Source organism: Pan paniscus, chromosome 6 (assembly GCF_029289425.2).
Source record: "Pan paniscus chromosome 6, NHGRI_mPanPan1-v2.0_pri, whole genome shotgun sequence".
Classification (NCBI taxonomy): Eukaryota; Metazoa; Chordata; class Mammalia; order Primates; family Hominidae; genus Pan; species Pan paniscus.
Window position 1 is genome coordinate 9,843,149 of NC_073255.2, and position 23,308 is coordinate 9,866,456.

The 23,308-nt window shown below is 50.1% G+C and overlaps 1 protein-coding gene across 4 annotated transcripts in view; it reads right to left on the minus strand.

Moving 5' to 3' along the window:
• Positions 1 to 6,801, minus strand: part of RADIL (Rap associating with DIL domain) — an 84,620-nt gene extending 77,819 nt beyond the window's left edge. The window contains exons 1-2 of one of the 4 annotated variants that reach the window (XM_034963562.4): positions 6,681 to 6,801; positions 713 to 1,311 (exon numbers count right to left, since the gene is read on the minus strand). In XM_034963562.4, the coding sequence (XP_034819453.1) occupies positions 713 to 1,247 (535 nt within the window). In that variant the 5' untranslated portion in view covers positions 1,248 to 1,311; positions 6,681 to 6,801. Of the gene's footprint in view, positions 1 to 712; positions 1,312 to 5,213; positions 5,584 to 6,680 lie in introns of those variants that run through there. The other 3 variants (XM_034963565.3, XM_034963564.3, XM_034963566.3) reach the window with 3 other exon arrangements.
• Positions 6,802 to 23,308: the final 16,507 nt, after the last annotated feature.

Consider the following 23,308-nt stretch of genomic DNA (forward strand, 5'->3'; position numbering starts at 1 on the left):
GCCTGGGACGGATTCCTTGATTGTCTTTTCACTTCATTGCCCCAAAAACTCCCCGACAAGGTTGCAGGTGCTAAGGGACTTGGCGGGACCCTGTATTTAACAAGGCGTGCGTGGTTGCTGTGGTCAATGAGATGACTGCTGGAGAGCTGGACAATAATCTGATCAGACAAAAGAACAGATATGGCCTCAAATATTGCAAGAATATATCAGGAGCCTCTGAGGAACACCAGCCAGGCTCCTGCCATGTAGACAAACTACGACTTCCCAGACAGCTGAGGTGAAAATGGTGAGTTTAAGACGAAACCTTTGGGAGGCCAAAGTAGGAGGATCGCTTGAGGGAAGGAGGTCAAGACTAGCCTGGGTATCACAGCGAGACTCCTGTCTCTACAAAAAGTAAAAAATTAGCTGGGTGTGGTGGTGCACCTATAGTCCTAGCTACTCAGGAGGCTGAGGTGGGAGGATCGCTTGAGCCCAGGAGGCTGCAATGAGCTGTGGTTGTGCCGCTGCACTCCAGCCTGGGTGACAGAGCAAGACCCTGTCTCAGAAAACAAAAGAGGAAGCCTTCAAACATCCAGGACACGGGCTCCGACTGCCTCCTGCAGAGCGAGCCCGCCCCACGCGTGTCCCCTGCACCACTCCTTCTCCGCCTACCTCGGCTGGCCTTCTCAGCATTCAGACCCACGGCTCTTCCTGAACCTGTGGCCCCCCTCACCTGCCGTGATGGTGTCCACCTCCTTGGCTGCCAGCTCCTCCACGTCCGACTTCTTCCTCAGCTCAAACCTCCGGGATAAACCTTCTCGGGGTTTCCATAATTCCTGGATCAAGAGGGGCTTCTCACTGTCCCCAAACACCCGAAAGCACCGGGCCTGCCACCGCTGCCCGGCATCGCCGGCTTGGCCCACCACGTCACACAGCACGTACTGGCCGGCCTGCCTGGGGTCCAGGGCGTACCGCTCCAGCGCCTCCTTCACCAGCTCACGGGCGCTGGAGGTGCCAGTGGCCAGGACGCTCTTGTAGTGGGTTCCTGTGCAGACACTGTCCCCAAACACCTTCAGGACACCAGGGGCCGAGAGCTGGGTGGAGAGCTCGGCGGGGTCGTCGCTGGCGCCCAGGCTGGAGAAGGTGGAGTCCAGGTCCCGGTACTTGTAGCTCAGCGTCCGGGACAGCATGCTGGACAACAGCTGGCTCTGCCGCTTCAGTTTGCTCTTGGTGGGCGGGGACATGATGAAGTGCGTCCCATAAAACATGGTGGGTGAGGCTTCATGGATGAGGACCGCGGGCTTCAGCCGAAGGATGTGGGGAGGCCGTGACCTGGGAGAAAAAGTGAGAGAGGCTAGCGCCAACCATCGCGACCACCAAGAGCAAATGAGGCCACAGGCGGTGACTCCTGCCCGTCATCCCAGCGCTTTAGAAGGCCAAGGTGGGAGGACGGCTTGAGCCCGGGAGCTCCAGACCAGCCTGGGAAACATAGTAAGACCCCGGCTCTACAAAAAATTTAAAAATTAGCCAGGCATGGTGGTGTGCACTGTACCCACTGCTCTGAAGGCTGAGGCTGGAGGATGGCTTGAGCCCAGGAGTTCAAGATTGCAGTGAGCTATGATCGTGCCACGGCCCTCCAGCCCAGGCAGCAGAGCAAGACCCCATCTCAAAATCTAATGGACATAACAGGCCGTGGGCATCCTGGCCCCGCAGACCTGCCACCAGAGCACCTGAGCAGAGGATGTGGCTGGAGCCTGCAGGGCCACCAGAGACCGAGAGGACTAAACGGGCTGGAGCGCCCTTCAAGGAAAGCCATTACTGGGAAACACAATGAGGTCGCCTAAGTAAGACACGCTCCGCTGCAGGGCTTGGATTTCTGGAAAGTGCTGGGCGCAGCGCCCGTGTGCAGTGAGCATCAAGGAGCGCCCCACCCGGAGCCGCCCCCAGCACCGCCACAGCCACAGAAGAGCAGCGGGCAGCCCGAGGGCAAAGCTTCGCTTCTCCGTAAACCTCGTGTCTCCTACCCCACAGGCTGCGACGTGGGAAATGGGTCACAAACACAGTGGAACCAGGAAAACAGGCGAATCGCAGCCACGTTGACAGAATAGACCATCAGGCATTCCAGACACAAACCCCCAGAATCTACCCCTCTGGGCAAGAGACCCGTCCTGGCTTGAAGGAGATGCTCCCTGGGATGGCAGCACTGAGTGGCCTCGCAAGCACAGCGGGCACAAAGGGCCCCTCTCGAGCCGGTGCAGGCATGGCCGGAATGCGTGCGTCCCGCCCACCACAGGCCGCGGGTGCCCGGCGCTCCAGGCCACAGAGATGCAGTCTCCTGGGGAAACTGGAAAACAGCCTGGGACGCGTTGGCGTGTCATACAATCACACTTCTAATGTCCTTAGCGTGCCCAGGGCCAGGAGTTCCAGATGGTTTCTCAGTCTCCCTCCAGAACCTCTGTGGGGGCAGGAGGGCAGAGAAAAAGGAAGGCAGGTCTCCGATTTGTAAAAGGTGAGGCTGGACTGCAAGGCAGGAAAATACTGGAAAACTGCGCACACATCTCCCCATTACTGTACCCCACTTCCGTGCTCATGTTCTCACCAAAGACAAAGGCGGCAGACGAGTGAGCCAGGAGGAAAGCCTATTTTCTGGAAAGCTCTGGAAAGAGTGGCCAGGTCCCAGTGAACACAGCACAGGTCGCCTGCCACCGCGACTGGGGTCAGTACTAAACCCCGCAGCAGCCAACTGACACTGTCCAGGCTTGACTCACTCGTCGCGCTGTGGGCGCTGCAAAAGGCTTCTGGAAAGGACGGTGGCTGCCTAGGGCCACAGAAAGCAACCAGGGAACCCCTCCAAAGAAAAGGAGCCACACTGTCCCTTAGGAAACTAAACAGTGGAACCGTCCCGGCCTCCAAAGCTGACACTGCGAACTGGCCTCTTTCTAATATCACCGGGGCGTGGGTCGTCTTCTCTGGAGCCTCTCACTGCCCGCCAGAGCTGTCATGGGTGAGTCCTGAAATCAGACCACCACTCGCTTCCTCCAGAACCAGCCCAGGTCAGCCAGCAGCTGCGCTTTCTCCGAGGACCTTGAACTCTTCAGAAATACTTCCGACAGCTTCGCACACCAGAGACTGGGTTCCCAACGCGGACGTCTGCCCTGCGGGGTGGGTGGTTGGCCCTTCTCCTGTTCCTATAGCCCACTGCGGACACTTCACCACGGCAAAGGCTTTCGCTGTGCCTGGCTTTCTGAAGAGGTGAATTTGCTGTAACAGGTGTCACGGAGTTCCCAGTACAGGTCATAAGCAGATGGATCCTTGAGGTTCCATCGAGCCAGGCCATAAAGGAGTAAAGGAGCAAAGCCTTTGTTTCTCTTCCTCTGAGGAAGGTGCAACGAGTGGCCTTGTCAAATCCTAAGAAGCTCAGAGCCGGCCGCAGCTTCCCCCACGGACTCATCAAAGGCCTCGGTTTCATTTACAACAAAAGCATTTTCAGACAGTGCTCACATCACAAACGTGCGGCCTGGCCTGTGCACACCACACCAGCGGCTTCAAATCGCCCTCGAGTCTGACCTCAGTCTCCCGTGGTCAGTTTTCAAAGTGAGTACTTGGAATCACAGAACAAAACCCCTCAAAGAGCCTCTCCAGCCGGCACTTATTAACCATCCATGAGAGCTGCACAACCCGGCTCCAAAGCGCCTCTCCAGATGCCCCAGGCTTAGAAGCCTCCAGGCAGCACACACTGGCAGAGGGTCAGCCACCACCTTTTCATAGTGCTCATTTCCAACGGGTTCCCCAGGGTGCAAAGGCAAAGTGCAGGTGGTGGATGGTACAGCCTCTGCCACCAGGCAGCTGTGGCTCAGGAAACCTCTGCCTCCGGAGATGAAGTCTGAATGCTGATATAAATATGATACCAAAAACTGGGGAAGCCCACTCCAGGCAGGAGAAAGCCCATATCACAGAAAAGTCATGAAGCAGAGCCAAGTATTTAAAAGGCCAAGGCGGGAGAATGGCTTAAGGCCAGGAGTTCAAGACTAGCCTGGGCAACATAACAAGATCCCAGTCTCTATAGAAAATAAAAATAAAAAATTAGCTGGGCATGGTGTGCACCTGTAGTCCCAGCTACTCGGGAGGCTGAGGCAGGAGGATCACTGGAGCCCAGGAGTTCCAGGCTACAGTGAGCTATGATTGCACCACCTCACTCCAGCCTGGGCAATGGAGTGAGACCCTCTCTGTTAAAAAAAAAAAAAAAAAAAAAAAAAGATGGCTGGGCACGGTGGCTCACGCTTGTAATCCCAGCACTTTGGGAGGCTGAGGCGGGCAGATCACGAGGTCAGCAGATCGAGACCATCCTGGCTAACACTATGAAACCCTTTTTCTACTAAAAATACAAAAAATTAGCCGGGCATGGTGGTGGGCACCTGTAGTCCCAGCTACTCAGGAGACTGAGGCAGGAGAATGGCGTGAACCCGGGAGGCGGAGCTTGCAGTGAGCCAAGATCATGCCACTGCACTCCAGCCTGGGCGACAGAGCGAGACTCCCTCTCAAAAAAAAAAAAAAAAAAAAAGACAAAAATTGGCTGGGCGTGGTGGTTCATGCCTGTAATCCCAGCTCTTTGGGAGGCCGAGGCGGGCAGATCACTTGAGGTCAGGAGTTCAAGATCAGCCTGGCCAACATGGTGAAACCCTGTCTCCACTAAAAATACAAAAATTAGCTGGGCATGGTGGCGGGTGCCTGTAACCCCAGCTACTTAGCAGGCTGAGGCAGGAGAATCGCTTGAACCCCAGAGGCAGAGGTTGCAGCGGGCCGAGATCACGCCACTGCACTCCAGCCTGGGCAACAGAGTGAGACTCCGTCTCAAAAAAAAAAAAAAGACAAAAATTATAAAAAGGCCCCAAATACAATGGAAAAGTGAGTTGATATTTGGGGCCCAGGGGTGGATATATGTTTTGTAAGGTCTGACATTTACATAATTCTTCTTTAATAAAAAACAAATAGAAAATTACAAACACACAACTGCTAGGTCCCCTCCCAGGGTCTTAGAAGCTTGAACTTCAGAAATGTTGTTCCCCCCCATTCCCCCCACCCCTGCTTTTCCCACAGTTTCCGGAGCCGGATTCGAAGGCAGAGGCAGAGTTAGCAGTATCATGAAACAGGAGAAAATGTAAGCAGAGAGAATATGATTGACTCCTTTCCAATAACTCCTTCTTAAGCCCCCAGAAGTCCCTGTTCACACAAACCTTATGTTTTGGGATTTTCAGAAAGCATTTCTCTCCGTTTGGTCATCCTCCCTTGGCCAGACCAGAGGGTGCCCACTTGTTCACACGCTGCCCGCTTCCGAATCCCAGAAGGCGGAGCCTGGCCTGTTTGTGAGAATGGGATGGACTCGTTTTTTAAAAGGCCAAGGGGAGTGCAGGAAAATCCGACCGGGCGGAGCACGCCCTGGGTAACAAGATCTGTTTTTCTGGAAGTGCGACCGGCCTCTTCTGCCCCATTCGCTCCTCTGTGACACAAATACTTGGGGAAAGCGCAGGGCTCGGACAGTGAGGGTGTGGGGCGCTGGCTGGTGCTGCTCTTAGAGAATGTTTTCTCTTGTTCTCAAGGAAGGGTCCAGTTTCTGATGAAAAACAAGCTCAAGTCCCAGCGGCGAGTACAGGGAGTGAGGTCAGTGCTGCGCTGACGACATGGGTGGAGCGACCTCTCTGCTCCAACAGGACAATGTGGAACCCATTATCATTTCCAGCAGGAGGGAAAACGAAGCGCAGACTTTACACACTCAGCTCTCTGCCCTCCTTCCATGAATCCTATCTTTACAGCCCCAGCCCGAGCCACGCTTTCAAATGCAAACATAATTCAATCAGATTTAATTCTGACCTGCTAGCTGCTGGAGAGGGGACTGACTTGCCCCCGAGCAAAAGGGACTTTCAAGACTGGTTCCTGTCTGGAATGCACAAGAGGTGGCCTATATTAACCGCGGGACACGAGCAATCAGATTCTTCTGTGCAATTCAGATTAGCTAAACACTTGACAGGCGACAGGGCAGGGCAGGCTGGTCCGCAGCCCCGCCAGGGCCCTGCCAACCCCACCAACAGGCTCCTCCTGCGAGGCCCCAGGAGCTCGGCTCAGCATCTGTTATCTTGGATGCGGTATTTGTCGAGGGGCTGGAAATGGTACATAAATAGCCGGGAAACAATGCTTTGAGCTGGCGCACGAGTGGGGATCGGGCTGCAACCGGGACGGGGTATGTGCAGGGGACGTCTCGCCGGCCCAGGTGGGAGAGCGCGCGGAACCCTGCGCCCCGCTCCCCCGCTGCGCTCCCCGGACGAACGTCCCCCTCCAGGGCACAGCCGGGGAAACTGAGGGCCGAGAGTCCCCTGGAGTTGGGGGTCCGGGGCCCACGCGGACAGCCAGGCTCAGGCGCTCTCGGGGGTCGGCAGCGCGGACCCCCGGATCCCCGCAGGCTGGGCCGCCCTTGCCCGCGCTAGCCGGCCTCCGGGTACCGCCCCCCGGTCCAGGCCGGGGCCCGACAGCCAGTCGGTTCCCATGGCAACTGGGCAAGCCTGCCCTCCGCGCCCCGACCAGCGGCCGGGAGTGTCCCCGAGCGCGCCCCGCGGCCTCCGCGCCCCAGGCCCCCGGCAGCGGCCGAGCAGCGCCCCTTACGAGCCACCCCCGGTTCCACAGTCACTCCTCGCGCACCCCACACTCACCTCCGGCACAACCCGCCGCGCCGCCACGTTCCCGCGCTGCTCCCACCCGCCGTTGGCTGGGGCCGGCGCCCAGACCCGCGCGTGCCGCGGCGCCTCCTGCCGGCGGCGCAACGGGCGGGGCGGGGCCTCAAGGGGACGGGGCCACAAAGGGTGGGGCGGGGGAGAACAGGTGGGCTGGAGCTGGGCCTCGGCGCCCAATAGGCAGAAAGAAAGCCTCGAGGAGGCGGGGTCTCCAGGAGAGGGGCGGGGCCAACCTGCTAGAAAAGGCGGGCTGTGCTCTGGCGCCTCCTGCCGGCCGCCCAATGGACGGGGATGCAGCCTCGAGGGGGCGGGGCCTCACCGGAGAGGCGGGGTTTTGAAGAAAGGGGTGGAGCTGGTTGTGGAGAGGCGGGACTTGCAGCCCACCCACAGACTGCAGCTTAAGGAGGGGGGGTTCCCGGAGGAAGGGTGGGACCAGTTCTAAGTCCCTGAGCTGCTTGTGGGCTCTGGGCTCCTGCGGTTGGGTGGGCTATTTCGAGACAGCACCTTCTAGTAGCCCAGTGAGTGGGTGTAGGGGAGGGTAGAGCTGTGCCCCCAATTAATAAACATCTTCTAAGACATCGAAAAGGAACAAGGGAGGAATTTCCTCTCCCGTACCATCTGTCTCCCACCCAGAGTTTTAAAAGACAAATCAGGTCATGGCATTCCTGCTTACAATTATGCAAAAAAAAGACCAGGTCAGCTCTGGGGCTCTGGCCCCAACTGCTCTCCCTGGGGACTTGTTTAAAAAGCAGCTCGTGTCCTCGGCACTTTGGCTGGGGTTTTCCCTTTGAGGAATGTGGGCTAGACCTGGGAGATTCAGGTGGTTCGGAATATCAATATGCAGAATCTGGGCCTCGGGAGTGAACCTTTTTGTGGACAGCTATCGTGGTATGATTTCCGTAGTCATGACCCCATATTCGCGATGGAGGTCGGAGCAGACATTGATGAGTGTGGGAACAGACATTTATTGACCACCTGTGTGCCAGGCCCTAGGCAACTTTACCTAGGTCACCTCACTTAATGCTCACATCAACTCTTGTGAGACAGAGATGTCTGAGACATTCCAGGCCTCCCCTTTCCTCCACCGATCACCTGCTAATCCTAAAGTCCACCTCCTAAACCTTTTCTAATAAAAAATAGTGCCTCAAAGTCAACACAGAGAGACAGATTTGAGCCAGGCTCCTGTCTCCTTATTGATCAACTCACAATACGGACAAAAAAAGCTTTTGTCTCAAAAACTTAATGCAGTAAGATTGGCTTTTTTTTTTTTTTTTTTTTTTTTTTTGGAGACAGAGTCTCATTCTGTTGCCCTAGCTGGAGTGCAGTGGTGTGATCTCAGCTCACTGCAACCACCACCTGCCAGGTTCAAGCGATTCTCCTGCCTCAGCCTCCCGAGTAGCTAAGGTTAACAGGCGCCTACCACCACGCCCACCTAATTTTTGTATTTTTAGTAGAGACGGGGTTTTGCCATGTTGACCAGGCTGGTTTTGAAATCCTAACATCAGGTGATCCACCCACCTCAGTCTCCCAAAGTGCTGGAATTACAGGCATGAACCTCTGCACCTGATCAAGATTGGCTTCTAGCAGAGCAAGCACAGAACCCTTTTGTTCAGTAATACTCCCATTTTTCAGATGAGAAAATAGAGACGCAGAGAGGTCAGGCTGCTGGAGGTAGAGACAAGAACTGAGCCAGGAATACAGGACCCTCCGTATACACACCAACCTCCTCGCCTACCCCAGGAAGGGATGCTTGAAAGGAATGACGTGCTTGAATATTTCATTCAGGTGCGCATGAAGAGACAATGGTCAGAGCTGAAGGAGAGCCTGGGTTCAGGCCTGGGTTTTCCTCCTGAGATATTCCTCACCCTGCTCCTGGCCCATCTCCCACATTCCCCACATCCTTCTTCCACAGGGGTCGGATAACTACAACCCATGGGCCAGATCTGGGCTGCCTTCTGTTTTTGTAAATAAAGTTTTATTCAAACACAGCTACCCTCATTTGTTTAGATATTATCTACGACTGCTTGCCTGCAACCAGGATTTTACAGCCCCAAATATCTAAAATATTACCTGGCCCTTTATAGAGAAACTTTTCAGATTGCTTCTTGATCTAGAAATGCTGACTTTTTGGTATGAATATGCTGTTTCATGCCTCGAGATCTTCCCTCAGGCCGGTCCCTTGACCTTCAAACACCTTTTCCAACTGTATTAGATTATCTGAGCTGCTATTAAAAAATGCCAGATCAGGTGGCTCGAAAAACAGAAATGTTTTATCTGGCAGCTCTGGAGGCTGGAAGTCCAAGGTGAAGTTGTCAGCAGGTTTGGCTTCTTTGAGGGCCTCTATCCTTGGTTTGCAGACGGCCACCTTCTGGCTGTGCCCCCACATGGCCTTTCTTCTGGGTGTGCACCTCTCACCTGTCTCTTTGTGTGTTCAATCTCCTTTTTTTATAAGGACACTAGTCAGATTAGACTAGGGCCCATCCTAACAGCCTCATTTTATCTTAATCACCTCTTTAAAGGCCCTGTCTCCAAATATAGTCACATTCTGAGGTGTGAGGGGTCGGGGCTTCAACAAACACGTGAATTTTAGGGGGACAGAATTCAGACCATAACAGCAAACTTCATTACCTGGCTAACTTCTTTTTTTTTTTTTAATGTGTGTGTGTATATATATATATATATATATTTTTTTTTTTTTTTTTTTTTTTTTTTTTTTAGAGATGGAACCTTGCTCTGTCGCCCAGGCTGGAGTGCGGTGGGGCAATCTTGGCTCACTGCAATCTCTGCCTCCCAGGTTCAAGCGATTCTCCTGCTTCAGCCTCCTGAGTAGCTGGGATTATAGGCACCTGCCACCACGCCTGGCTAATTTTTGTAATTTTAGTAGAGATGGGGCTTCACCATGTTGACCAGGCTGGTCTCGAACTCCTGACCTTGCGATCCGCCTGCCTCAGCCTCCCAAAGTGCTAGGATTACAGGCATGAGCCACCACACCCGGCCGCTAATTTCTACTCATCCTTTGAGACTCAGATAAGGCGTTTCTTTGGTAGTAGCCAACCTCCAAGATGGCCCCAGTGATTCCCACCTCTTGGTTTTCATGCTCCTGTATAGGCCCATGTTGAATAGGGCAGACTTGTGTAATCAGTAAGATATTGCCAAAATGACATTGTGACTTCTGGAACACAATCATAAAAGATGTGGCTTCTGCCCTTGCTCTCTCTTAGATCAGTAGTTCTGAGGTCAACCAGCTGCCATGTTGGGAGGACACTCAAGCAGCTCTACAGGGGTCCATATGGTGAGAAACTAAGGCGTCCACCAACAGCCAGGCCAACTCGCCACCCATGTCAGTGAGCCATGGTGGATGTGAGTCCTCCAGCCCCAGGAGACTTTAGGTGACAGACATCCCAGCTGGAGTCCATTGAAGGACCCTGAGCCAAAAAAGCTCCCTCCTCCCTGCAGCAAAGCTACTCCCAAATTCCCAATCCTCAAAGACTATGAGATGATAATTTTTTTTTTTTTAGATGGAGGCTTGCTCTGTTGCCTAGGCTGGAGTGCAGTGGTGCAATTTCAGCTCACTGCAACATCCACCTCCCGGGTTCAAGTGATTCTCCTGCCTCAGCCTCCTGAGTAGCTGGGAATACAGGCACCTGCCACCACCCCCACCTAATTTTGTATTTTTAGCAGAGATGGGATTTCCCCATGTTGGCTAAGCTGGTCTCGAACTCCTGACCTCAAGTGACCCACCCACCTCAGCCTCCCAAAGTGCTGGGATTACAGGCATGAGCCACCACATCCGGCTGATAAATGTTTATTATTGACCTCAGCTACTAAGTTTTGGCAGCAGTTTGTTATGTAGCAATGGATAACTAATACCCCTTATCCAGAAAGATCTTCCTGTCTCCTAGACCTGGTTACACGTCCTCTTGTGTGCGCCCACAGTCTTTTATTTTTGTTACCTTTTTATTAAGCAAGTCCACATCAATCACACTATGTTCCTTAAACCTAAACCAGATGTTATTACTCCTCCACCTATAACCCTCTCATAACTTTTCCTTTTGCACTTAGAATAAAGTAGGTTTGCAAAACCCAGCTCCAACTGCTCTCTTCCTTGGCCTTGGATCTCCAGCCCTCAGAACTTCTTTCCTCAAGCACTCTGAGGTCATCTCCCTTCTCCGAGACCTTTCCTCTTTGGTCTCCTTGACCCCACAGCCTTCCCTCTGTGTTTTCATGCTGGGCCCCTTCCCAGCACAGAAACTCATCTCCCTTCCTGTCTTCTGACCACCTCTTGACCATCACCCCCGAGTCATTCTCGATTTTATTATACATATATATATTATACATATATATAAAATATAGAGAGATTTAATTTATATATATTTATAAATACATAATTTATATATATAAAGTTTACTTTATATATATATATAGAGAGAGAGAGAGAGAGAGCATGAGAGAGAGAGATAGGGTCTTGCTCTGTTGCCCAGGCTGTAGTGCAATAGTGCAATCATAGCTCACTGAAGCCTTGACTTTCCAGGCTCAAGTGATCCTCTGAAGCCTTGACTTTCCAGGCTCAAGTGATCCTCCCACCTCAGCCTCCTGAGTAGCTGGGACTACATGCCTGGCTAATTTTTTTATTTTTATTTTTTGTAGAGATGGGGTCTCCCTATGTTGCCCAGACTGGTCTCAAACTCCTGGCCTCAAGCGATCCTCCCATCTCGGCTCCTGAAGTACTGGGATTACAGGTGTGAGCCACCAAACCTGACCACCTGTTTTATTTAATTCATAGAGTTTGTCACCATGTCAATGTATTTGCTTATGTATTTAACACACACTAGAATTTGTGTTTTTGGAAAGCAAGGGCTTCATGTGTCTTGTTTACTGTTATACTTGGCAACTAGCCGGTGCTCAATAAATATTTGTTAAATGAGTAGATGAAGGAATAGATTTCCATCCACTCTCACCCCCTCCCTCCAGGGAAAGTCCAAAGCTGTATTCATCTCCGTATCCCAGCATCTGGCTCCTGGGCAGTTTTTGAACTGTCGGGTTAAGTATCTTTGGAAATCCACTGGCCAAAAATAGAGTGTTGAGCTGTCCTGCTTGGCCACCAGAGAGTGACAGAATCCGGCAACTGACTCCAGGAAAGGACGTGAGCCCAGGGGAAAGGGATCTGGTTAAGGTCCAACATTCCGGTGCCCAAGGGATGGCCGTCCAGGGGCAGAGACTGGGCTTTTTCGGGGCCCAGAGGAGAGAGGAGGCAGGCTTTAGGAAGTGCACAGGGAGCATTAGATCCCAACCTTTCCTTCCCAGACTCTTACATCTGGTATCCCTAGAGGGATGTGGCAGAACAAGTGATTTAATCCTTGGATTCCATTCTTCAGGCCCTCCACACCTATAAATAGCAGTGCTTGTGGCTCATGCCTGTAATCCCAGCACTTTGGGAGGCCAAGGCAGGAGGACCACTTGAGATCAGGAGTTCGAGATCAGCCTGGCCAACACAGTGAAACCCTGTCTGTACTAAAAATTTTTAAATTAGCCAGATGTGATGGCACGCACCTGTAGTCCCAGCTACTCGGGAGGCTGAGGCACGAGAATCGCTTGAACCCAGATGGCAGAGGTTGCAGTGAGCCAAGGTCATGCCACTGCACCCCAGCCTGGGTGACAGAGCAAGACTCAGTCTCAAAAAAAAAAAAAAAATTGTTATCACCTTCAAAGGAGAGACCACGCCAGCTAGGCAGGCACGCCCCATTCTCTCCTGCCCCTGGGTCCCGGCAACCACCAATCCACTTTCTGCCTCTGTGGCCACACCTCTCGTGGATATTTCATGTAAGTGGAGTCACACAGTATTTGACATTTTGTGTCTGGATTCTTTCCCTTGGCATAGTTTTTGAGGTTCATCTTCTTTCCTCTAAATCTGAAAGTATTCTAAAATTTCAAAGTTTATTTCAAAACATTGAGAGCAGGTAAGCCCTGTGGGTTGCCTGTGGCTCTAGAAAGCTGGGTTTGAATTGGCAAAGTTTGGGCTCAGATCTGCTCCACGTGCTTCCATATTCTGGGAGCAGCACTTACCAGGGGCATGGTCTTCTCATGATAGATGGCAGAGATGCAAGAGGCCAAGCCAAACCACATGAGATTATCTAAAGCATCTGCTAATGTTAGATCCACCGACATTTCGTCGGCCAAAACAAATCACATGGCCAGGTGCAGTGGTTCATGCCTGTAATCCCAGCACTTTTGGAGGCCAAGGAAGATGGATTACTTGAATTCAGGAGTTCAAGACCAACCTAGGCCACATGGTGAAACCCTGTCTCTACAAAAAATACAAAAATCAGCCAGATGTAGTGGTGCATACCTGTAGTCCCAGCTACTCAGGATGCTGAGGTAGGAGGATCAGTTGAGCCTGGGAGGAGGAGGCTGCAGTGAGCTGTGATTGCATCACTCTACTCCAGCCCAGGCAACAGAGCAAGACCTTGTCTCAAAAAACACAACAAAACAAAAAAGCAACAAATCACATGGCTACTCAACGTCCAGGGGTCAGGATAGCATGCTCTTCCCAAGCTGGTAAGTGGCCATGTCTGGGATGAGGAGGAAGAAAGATGTGTGAACAAATCATCCAATCTGCCAGACAGAACTAAACACCACCTCCACTCTGTATGGTGGACATCATTATGTCTGCGCACTTTGTTTTTTCAGAGATAGGATCTCACTCTGTCACCCAGGCTGGAGTGCAGTGGTGCAGTCATAGCTCACCGGGCTCAAGCAATCCTCCTGCCTCAGCTCCTGAGTAGCTGGGACCACAGACATGCACCACCACACCCAGCTAATATTTTTGATTGTTTGTAGAGATGGGGTCTAGCTATGTTGCCCAGACTGGTCTCGAACTGCTGGGTTCAGGTGATCCTCCTGCCTCGGCCTCTCAAAGTGCTGGAATGACAGGTGTAAGCCACTACACCTGGCCAAGATGTTTTTTAAAAGATGTGCAATCTCACCACTGTGAAAGGGAAATAAATCTTGGACCCCAAAATCACTAAACCAAAGGGAAAAGTCATGCTGGGAACTGTTTCAGGTAAACCTGCTTCCCATTTTATTCCTAAATGATAGCTACATAGATTAAAAAAAAAAAAAGCTACATAGCTCCCTCACAATTTATCCACAAGGAAATTCCTTGTGGGCCTCAAGATCTTTACCCTAAAACAATTCTGTTGAATTTCCCCCGGCAACATAAATTGACAGCTGGTCTTCACAGGTGTGGGACAAAGGACAGAACTCGAAGTCATCTCTCTGCCCACTGAAGACAAATGCATATCTGATTGCTTCCTCTGCCCTAGTATGTATTAATAAAAATGCAGATTCTCGCCGTGCGCGGTGACTCACACCTGTAATCCCAGCACTTTGGGAGGCCAAGGCAGGCAGATCACGAGGTCAGGAGATCGAGACCATCCTGGCTAACACGGTAAAACCCCGTCTCTACTAAAAAGACAAAAAATTAGCCAGGCGTGGCAGCGGGCACCTTTAGTCCCAGCTACTTGGGAGGCTGAGGCAGGAGAATGGTGTGAACCCGGGAGGCGGAGCCTGCAATGAGCCAAGATCGCGCCCCTGCACTCCAGCCTGGGTGACAGAGTGAGACTCCGTCTCAAAAAAAAAAAAAAGGCAGGTTCACTAAGCCCATCTAAGGCATAAATGACTATTCGTCTACCCAACTCTCACATGTAAATTGTGTATTCAGTGAAAAAACTGATCAAAGACTCAAAGGAATGTAACTGTTTGAGGCTGGACACGGTGGCTCATGCCTGTAATCCCAGCACTTTGGGAGGCCGAGGCGGGTGGATCGCTTGAGGACTGGAGTTCGAGACCAGCCTGGCCAACATGGTGAAACCCCATCTCTACTAAAAATACAAAAAATTAGCTGGGTGTGGTGGTGCATGCCTGAAATCCCAGCTACTTGAGAGGCTGAGGCAGGAGAATCTCTTGAACCGGGAGGCGGAGGTTGCAGTGAGTGAAGATTGCGCCACTGCACTCCAGCCTGGGCAACACGAGCGAAACTCCATTTCAAAAAAAAAAAAAAAGAATGCAACTGTTTGTCTCCTATTATCTATCTATCTATCTATCTATCTATCTATCTATCTATCTAATCTATCATCTATCTATCTATCTATCTAATCTATCATCTATCTATCTATCTATCTAATCTATCATCTATGTATCTATCTATCTACCTACCTACCTACCTATTTATCTATCTATCTATCTACCTACCTACCTGTCTGTCTGTCTGTCTATCTATCTATCTATCTATCTATCTATGTATCTATCTATCTATCTATCTATCTATCTATCTATCTATCTAATCTATCATCTATGTATCTATCTACCTACCTACCTATCTACCTATTTATCTATCTACCTACCTACCTATCTACCTATTTATCTATCTATCTATCTATCTATCTATCTATCTATCTATCTATCTACCTACCTACCTGTCTATCTATCTATCTATCTATCTATCTATCTATCTATCTATCTATCTACGTACCTACCTATCTCTCTATCTATCTATGTATCTATCTATCTATCTATCTATCTATCTATCTAATCTATCATCTATCTATCTATCTATCTATCTATCTATCTATCTATCTATCTATCTATATCTATCTATGTTCTGGAAGCGCCCCCTGCTTCAAGTTGTCCCACCTTTCTTGGTTGAACCCCTGTCCATCTTACACATACTGATTGATATCTCATGTCTCCCTGAAACATGGAAATCCAAGCTGTACCCCAGCCACCTTGGGCGCGTGTCGTCAGGACCTCCTGAGGCTGTGTCCCAGGCACATCCTTAACCTTGGCAAAATCAGCTTTCTAAATGGATTGAGACCTGTCTCAGATACTTTTGGTTCACACCATGAAAAATGATAATTAAGTGAGATAATGCAAATGTTCATTAGCTCTATTGGGCCATTCAACCATGTGTATATATATTTCAAAACATCACGCCATAGACGATAAATACAAACAATTTTTATTTGTGAATTAAAGGAACAAAATAAAAAATAAATCAAGGCCGGGCGCAGTGGCTCACGCCTGTAATCCCAGCACTTTGGGAGGCTAAGGCAGGCAGATCACCTGAGGTCAGGAGTACAAGTCCAGCATCGCCTACATGGTGAAACTCCGTCTCTACTAAAAATACAAAAATTAGCTGGGCGTGCTGGTGGGTGCCTATAGTCCCAGCTACTCGGGAGGCTGAGGCAGAAGAATCTCTTGAACCTGGGAGACAGAGGTTGCAGTGAGCCGAGATCGCATTACTGTACTCTAGCCTGGGTGACAAAGCAAGACTCTGCTCTAAATAAATAAATAAATCTGAAAAAATTAATTAATTAAAAGATGTGCAAGCAGGACAGGTAGAATATACTAAGAGTGTTGATTTCTAGGTGATAGAGTTTATGACTAATTGCAATTTCTCTTTTTTTTTTTTTTTGAGACGAAGTCTAGCTCTGTCGTCCAGGCTGGAGTGCAGTGGTGTGATCTTGGCTCACTGCAACCTCTGCCTCCTGGGTTCAAGCGATTCTTCTGCCTCAGCCTCCTGAGTAGCTGGAACTACTAGGCGTGCCACCACACCTAGCTAATTTTTTGTATTTTTAGTACAGATGAGGTTTCACCATGTTGACCAGGCTGGTCTCGAACTCCTGACATCATGATCTTCACGCCTCTACCTCCCAAAGTGCTGGGATTACAGGCGCGAGCCACCGCACCCGGCTGACTAATTGTGGTTTCTAAGATAGCCACCTCAATACATAGATCCCATCCTATGCACTCGTCTTGCTGTAAGAGGAGTGGCTGTACCTCTATCAGGTGTGGGGGAGTGGGGTCTACACGCACTCCCCTTGAAGCTAGCAGGACCCTTGCAGCTGCCTTGAGCAAAAGTGGTACCAGAAAGGTCCGATCCAGACCCCAAGAGAGGGTTCTTGGACCCTGTCCAAGAAAGAATTCAGGGAGAGCCCACAGAGTAAAGTGAAGTTTATTAAGAAAGTCAAGAAATAAAAGAATGACTACTCCATAGGCAGAGCATCACCAAGGCCTGCTGATTGGCTATTTTATGGTTATTTCTTTTATTTATTTATTTATTTATTTATTTATTTATTTATTTTTGAGACAGAGTCTAGCACTGTCACTCAGGCTGGAGTGCAGTGGCGCAATCTCGTCTCACTGCAACCTCCACCTCTCAGGTTCAAGCAGTTTTCATGCTTCAGCATCCCAAGTAGCTGGGATTACAGACATGCACCACCACACCCGGCCAATTTTTGTATTTTTAGTACAGACATGGTTTCGCCACGTTGGTTAGGCTGCTCTTGAACTCCTGACCTCAGGTGATGTGCCTGCCTCGGCCTCCCAAAGCACTAGGATTACCCATGAGCCACCACACCCGGCCCAGTTATTTCTTGATTATATACTGAACAAGGGGTGGATTCTTCATGAGTTTTCCAGGAAACGGATGGGCAATTCCCAGAACTAAGGACTCCTCCCCTTTATAGACTTTATAGGGTAACATCTTGACATTGCCGTGGCATTTGTAAACTGTCATGATGCCAGTGGGAGTGTCTTTTAGCATGCTAATGTATTATAATTAGTGTAAGCATTGAGGACGACCAGAGGTCACTTTCCTCGCCATCTTGGTTTTGGTAGGTATTGGTGGGCTTCTTTACCACACCCTGTTTTATCAGCAAGGTCTTTGCGACCTGTATCTTGTGCTGACCTCCTATCTCATCCTGTGACTTAGAATGCCTTAACCTCCTAGGAATGCAGCCCAGTAGATCTCAGTCTTTTTTACTCAGCCCCTATTCAAGATGGAGTCACTCTGGTTCAAATGCCTCTGACCAAAGAATATGGCAGGAATGATGATGCACGACCTCCAAGGCCAGATCATAAAAGGCAACAGTCTCCCAGCTGGCTCTTTCTTTCTCTTGAGACACTTGCCTTAGGACCTAGCCGCCATGTTGTAAGGAAGTCCAGGCCACATGGGGAAGTCCAGGCCACACGCAGAAGTCACATGTGAATGTATATTAAGCCTGTCTTTTCAGTTATTTCTGATAGAATAAAAAGTTTGTTTGGACACCTGGGGCCTTTCTGATCCTGGAGGGACTACCCCTCCCAGGAGTAGCCAATTCCTAGAGATAGTAACAGAGTGACTTTTAAGCGTGCCTTTCATATGCAAACCAAGCAATCGCAGCTCACCCCCTCCACCTCCTCTATTGGGCCATCAGATTCCAGTCCAATATTCCCCCATCCTAATCACCCCAGGGCCAGGTACCGGACATCTCAATGAGATGGGATAGTTCCCTTGACCTTGACTCCCTTCGTGGGCGGGAACTGGAATGGATTGTTTCACTCAGCCCGCCCCTGGCCACTCCTCTTGAGAGGGAGCTTGCAAGCTAGCAAGTGCAGGAACCAGAGGGAACCCACGCTGGAACCAGCCAGTCGTTTGTCTCTGGTGGGAGCAGGCTCTGTGAGGACCCTGCAGCAGCCTCTACGCCCCTGCCCTCTCGGCACCCAGGTTCTTGTTCCGTGTCCAGGAAGAATCAGGTCACCCAAACAAGTTGAAGGATAGGTAGTGTATGTGGAGGTTCTTATTGGGTGATGGATGTGGCTCTCAGCCATCCATGGGGAATTGGAAAGGGGATCCTGTGGGAAGAAAACGATCTTTCCTGGAAGCTGCACTGTCTGAAGTTAGCCTCATTTAAACGTAGTCTCTGACTCTCAGCCACTTGTATCCCCAACGCTCAGCTGCTTGCATCCCTGACCGCTTGCATCAGCCAGCTGAAGTCTTTTTTTTTTTTTTTTTTCTGAGACAGAGTCTCGCTCTGTCACCAGACTGGAGTGCAGTGGCCCAATCTCGGCTCGCTGCAACCTCCGCTCCCAGGTTCAAGCGATTATCCTGCCTCAGCCTCTCGAGTAGCTGGGATTACAGGCGCCCACCACCATGCCTGGCTAATTTTTGTATTTTTAGTAAAGACGGGTTTTGCCATGTTGGCGATGCTAGTCTCAAACTCCTGACCTCAGGTGATCCGCCCTCCTTGGCCTCCCAAAGTACTGGGATTACAGGCCTGAGCCACGGAGCCTAGCCAGCTGAAGTCTTTTTATGGACACAGGCTAGGGGTGGGATGGGCCAAAATGGCAATTATTTGGCGGGGTTACGGTGTGGAGAAATGGGGTCAGCGGTTTTGACTTAGGGCTGAGGTTCCAGGCTTGAGGGTGGAGTTTAGCCAGGAGCCCAGGCATTCCTTTTTTTTTTTTTTTCTTTTTTTGAGACAGAGTCTTGCTCTGTCACCCCGGCTGGAGTGCAGTGGCGAGATCTCAGCTCACTGCAACCTCCATCTCCCGGGTTCAAACAATTCTCCTGACTCAGCCTCCGGAGTAGCTGGGATAATAGGCGCGCACCACCACATCTGGCTAATGTTTGTATTTTTAGTAGAGACGGGTTTCATCATGTTGGTCAGGATGGTCTCGAACTCCTGACCTCGTGATCTGCCCATCTTGGCCTCCCAAAGTGCTGGGATTACAGGCGTGAACCACCGCGCCCGGCTGAGCCCAGGTATTCTGTATCATCAGGACAACCTGTACAACCCAGAACCTGCTTCAATTACTCAACTATCAAATCCTAAGCCTGTTTAGCATGCCCTGCCCACTCCTTCCCGGGAAATCATGACAAAGACTCCTGCCCACGTTTTCCCATCACTCCTTCCTGACCAAGCCTAGTGCTTCCCCACATGACCCTGCATGGTATGATGTGTCCCCTCCTTTTGGGATCTGTGAGTAACAAACAATGTTTTTGGCGGCAGTTGTCACCTGTGATCTGTTGGTCTCACCATACCTGAATAATGGTAAAACCTACATTTTTATTAATGATTTTTGAGACAGGGCCTTGCTCTCCTGTCTCAAAAATAAATAATAGGCCAGGTGGTGGCTCACACCTGTAATCCTAGCACTTTGGGAGGCCGAGGCGGGTGGACTGCCTGAGCTCAGGAGTTTGAGACCAGCCTGGGCAACATGGTGAAACTCCGTCTCTACTAAAATACAAAAAGTTAGCTGGGCATGGCAGTGTATGCCTGTAGTCCCAGTTACTTGGGAGGCTGAGACAGGAGAATTGCTTAAACCCGGGAGGCAGAAGTTGCAGTGAGCCCAGATTGTGCCACTGCACTCCAGCCTGGGTGACAGAGCGAGAGTCTGTCGCAAAAAAAATAAATAAAATAAAACAGGGTGTTTGGCCAACTTTCCCAGCTGGGTCCCTAGCCAGCCACCAGCATCAGCCAACAGATGTGTGCATGAACATGCTTTCAACTGATTCCAGCCTCCACTTCCACCTCCTCTAGCTGAGCCGCAGACTCTAATTCCTGGCCCGTGAAAACCACAAAAGATATAGATGACTATTGTTCGAAGCCACTATTTTAGGATAATTTATGATATGCAGTAATAGAGAGCTAATACAGGAGTTTTCATTTTCTTTGTCTTTTCTAAATACCCCATTTTGTTTTTTTCTTTAGTGTTACTCCACCCCCATTTATATCAGCAATAATTATCCCGTTTTCTTTATTTTTCTTTATTCTTTTCTTTTCTTTTTTTTGAGACAGAGTCTCGCTCTGTAGCCCAGGCTGGAGTGTAGTGGCCCAGTCTCAGCTCACTGCAACCTCCGCCTCCCGGGTTCAAGTGATTCTCCTGCTTCAGCCTCTGGAGTAGCTGGGATTACAGGCACCCACAACCACAGCCGGCTAATTTTTGCATTTTTAGTAGAGACGGGGTTTCGCCATGTTGACTGGGCTAGTTTGGAACTCCAGACCTCAAGTGATGCCCTTCCTCAGCACCCCCAAAGTGCTGGGATTACAGGCATGAGCCACCATGCCCGGCCTTAATTATCCCATTTTCTACAGTGAACAGAGATCACTTTTATAAAAAGAATTGGCAAGTGTTATATTTAAAAAAAAAAAAAAAAAAAAGACAATTAGGCCAGAGTGAGACATCTTGATTTTTTTTTTTAATTTAAGTTCTTTCTACTCCATTGGAAACAATAATATTCAGCAGAGGGATTATTCTTCTTAATATAAATGTTTATCAAACACTGTGTTAATACAAAATAGCAATTTCACAAACACAGAAAGGGTCCAATACCAGCAGGACATTTTTTTAAAAGTCATGCCGCAAATGCCACTCTCAGACATTGTAGACATTATAGGTCTATAAAAGTGAATATGAAAGACAATCATACAGTTTCTGTTTCCTCCCACCCCAGAGAAAGGCCTTAAGAAGCAGTGAGGCCTGCACCTGCAGAGGTGGGAAAGCTCCTAGCGGAACCTGGCAGTGTAAACAGGACTGGTGGGAAGTGCATTCGGTGAAAGGCCAGAGCCTGAAATTTGAAAATGCTGATGGAGGCAGAGTAGCCCTTCCAACACTGGGTGCCCTCCTTCCTTTCTCCAGTGTATTTAATCTCTTTCTTTCTTTCTTTCTTTCTTTGAGACAGAGTCTCACTCTATCTGCCAGGCTGGAGTACAATGGTGTGATCTCGGCTCACTGAAACCTCTGCCTCCCGGGTTCAAGAGATTCTCCTGCCTCAGCCTCCCAAGTAGCTGGGATTACAGGTGCCCACCACCACGCCTGGCTAATTTTTGTATTTTTAGTAGAGACGGGGTTTCACCATGTTGGCCAGGCTGGTCTCAAACTCCTGGCCTTAAGTGATCCACCCGCCTTGGCCTCCCAAAGTGCTGGGATTACAGGTGTGAGCCACCGCACCCGGCCTATCTCTTTCTCTTGCCTTCTAAACCCTCCTGACCTAATGCTGGCTTAAGTTCAGGGCCACGCTGCCCATTGGGTCTCTAGGACCACCTAGCCTCAAGGTCCCCCACGAACACGGGCCATCACAAAGACAAGAGGCCACAAAATGTGATCCTGTATTCCTCCTAGTGGGGTCAGGGTTCTGGGTAACCAGATTCTTGGAAGCTCCTAATGTCTTTCTCCTTACCTGTCCCCACATGGCCTGGGGGCACTCTGGATACCAAGGTATGACACCATGCTGAGCCCTGCCAATTGCAGCAAATACACACTAAGCACTGATTACCAACAACTATGGCTTTCTGGGAAGGTACCACTAAGAACAGCTTTCAGAACTTAGGATTTAGACCCACTCATGGGTCATAACATCATTTGGTGGGTTGCAACCAGTAATTTGAAACAATGACATAAGATGGGATGGGATAGGATAGCGTAGGGAAGGATAGGATAGGATAAGATTGGATGGTGCTGGAATTTGTGTTCCTCCAAATTCTACGTTGAAAACCTAACTCCAAGGTGATGGTATTAAGAAATGAGGCGTTTGGGCAGGGCGCAGTGGCTCCCGCCTGTAATTGCAGCACTTCAGGAGGTGGCCAAGGTGGGCAGATCACTTGAGGTCAGGAGTTCAAGACCAGCTGGCCAACATGGCAAAACCCTGTCTCTATTAAAAATACAAAAATTAGCTGGGCGCCATGGTACGCATCTGTAATCCCAGCTACTTGGGAGGCTGAGACAGGAGAATTGCTTGAACCTAGGAGGCAGAGGTTGCAGTGAGCCAAGATCACACTATCGCACTCCAGCCTGGGCAACACAGTGAGACTCTGTCTCAGAAAAAAGAAAGAAAGAGAGACAGAGGAAGGAAGGAAGGAAGGAAGCAAGCAAGCAAGCAAGCAAGCAAGCTAGGAAGGAAGGAAGCAAGGAAGGAAGGAAGCTAGGAAGGGAGGAAGGAAGGGAGGGTTTGGAAGGTGATTAGGTCAGGGAGGCTGCATCTTCACGAATGGGATTAGTACCCTTACACAAGAGGCCTGAGAGAGCTGCTTTGTCCATGTGTCAGCCATGGGAGGACACAATGAGAAAACACCACCTACGAATCAGGAAACAGCCCTCACCAGACACTGAACTTGCCAGTTCCTTGTTCTTGGACTTCTCAGCCTCCAGAACCGTGAGAAATAAATTCCTGTTGTTTATAATCCACTCAGTCTATGGTATTTTGTTATAGCAGCCAAAATAGACAAAGGCTAGGACAGGATAGGATAGGATAGCAAGTATCAGAGCATATCACCAAAGTCAGCCCCATTTCAGTAAACTGGAATCACTGTGTAAAATGTATTTTTCTTTTTTTTTTGAAACGAAGTCTTGCTTTGTCGCCCAGGCTGGAGTGCGGTACCATGATCTCAGTTCACTGCAGCCTCCGCTTCCTGGGTTAAGCAATTCTCCTGCCTCAGCCTCCCGAGTAGCTGGGATTACAGGCATAAACCGCTGTGCCCAGCTAATTTTTGTATTTTTAGTAGAGACGGTGGGAGGGAGCTTCACTGTGTTGGCCAGGCTGGTCTCGAACACCTGACCTCAGGTGATCCACCTACCTCTGTCTCCCAAAGTGCTGGGATTACAGGCATGAGCCACCTCGCCCAGCGTGGAAAATGTATTTCTTAGTATGGGTCTTCAACAAAAAGGCTTGAAAAACACTGCCCTGTGGGAGTAAACAGAAGACGGCTGACCTCTGCCACCTGGACCCCAGGTGATGAAATGGGCGGGTCACATGATACACAGGTAAACCTAACACCTAACCCATAAGG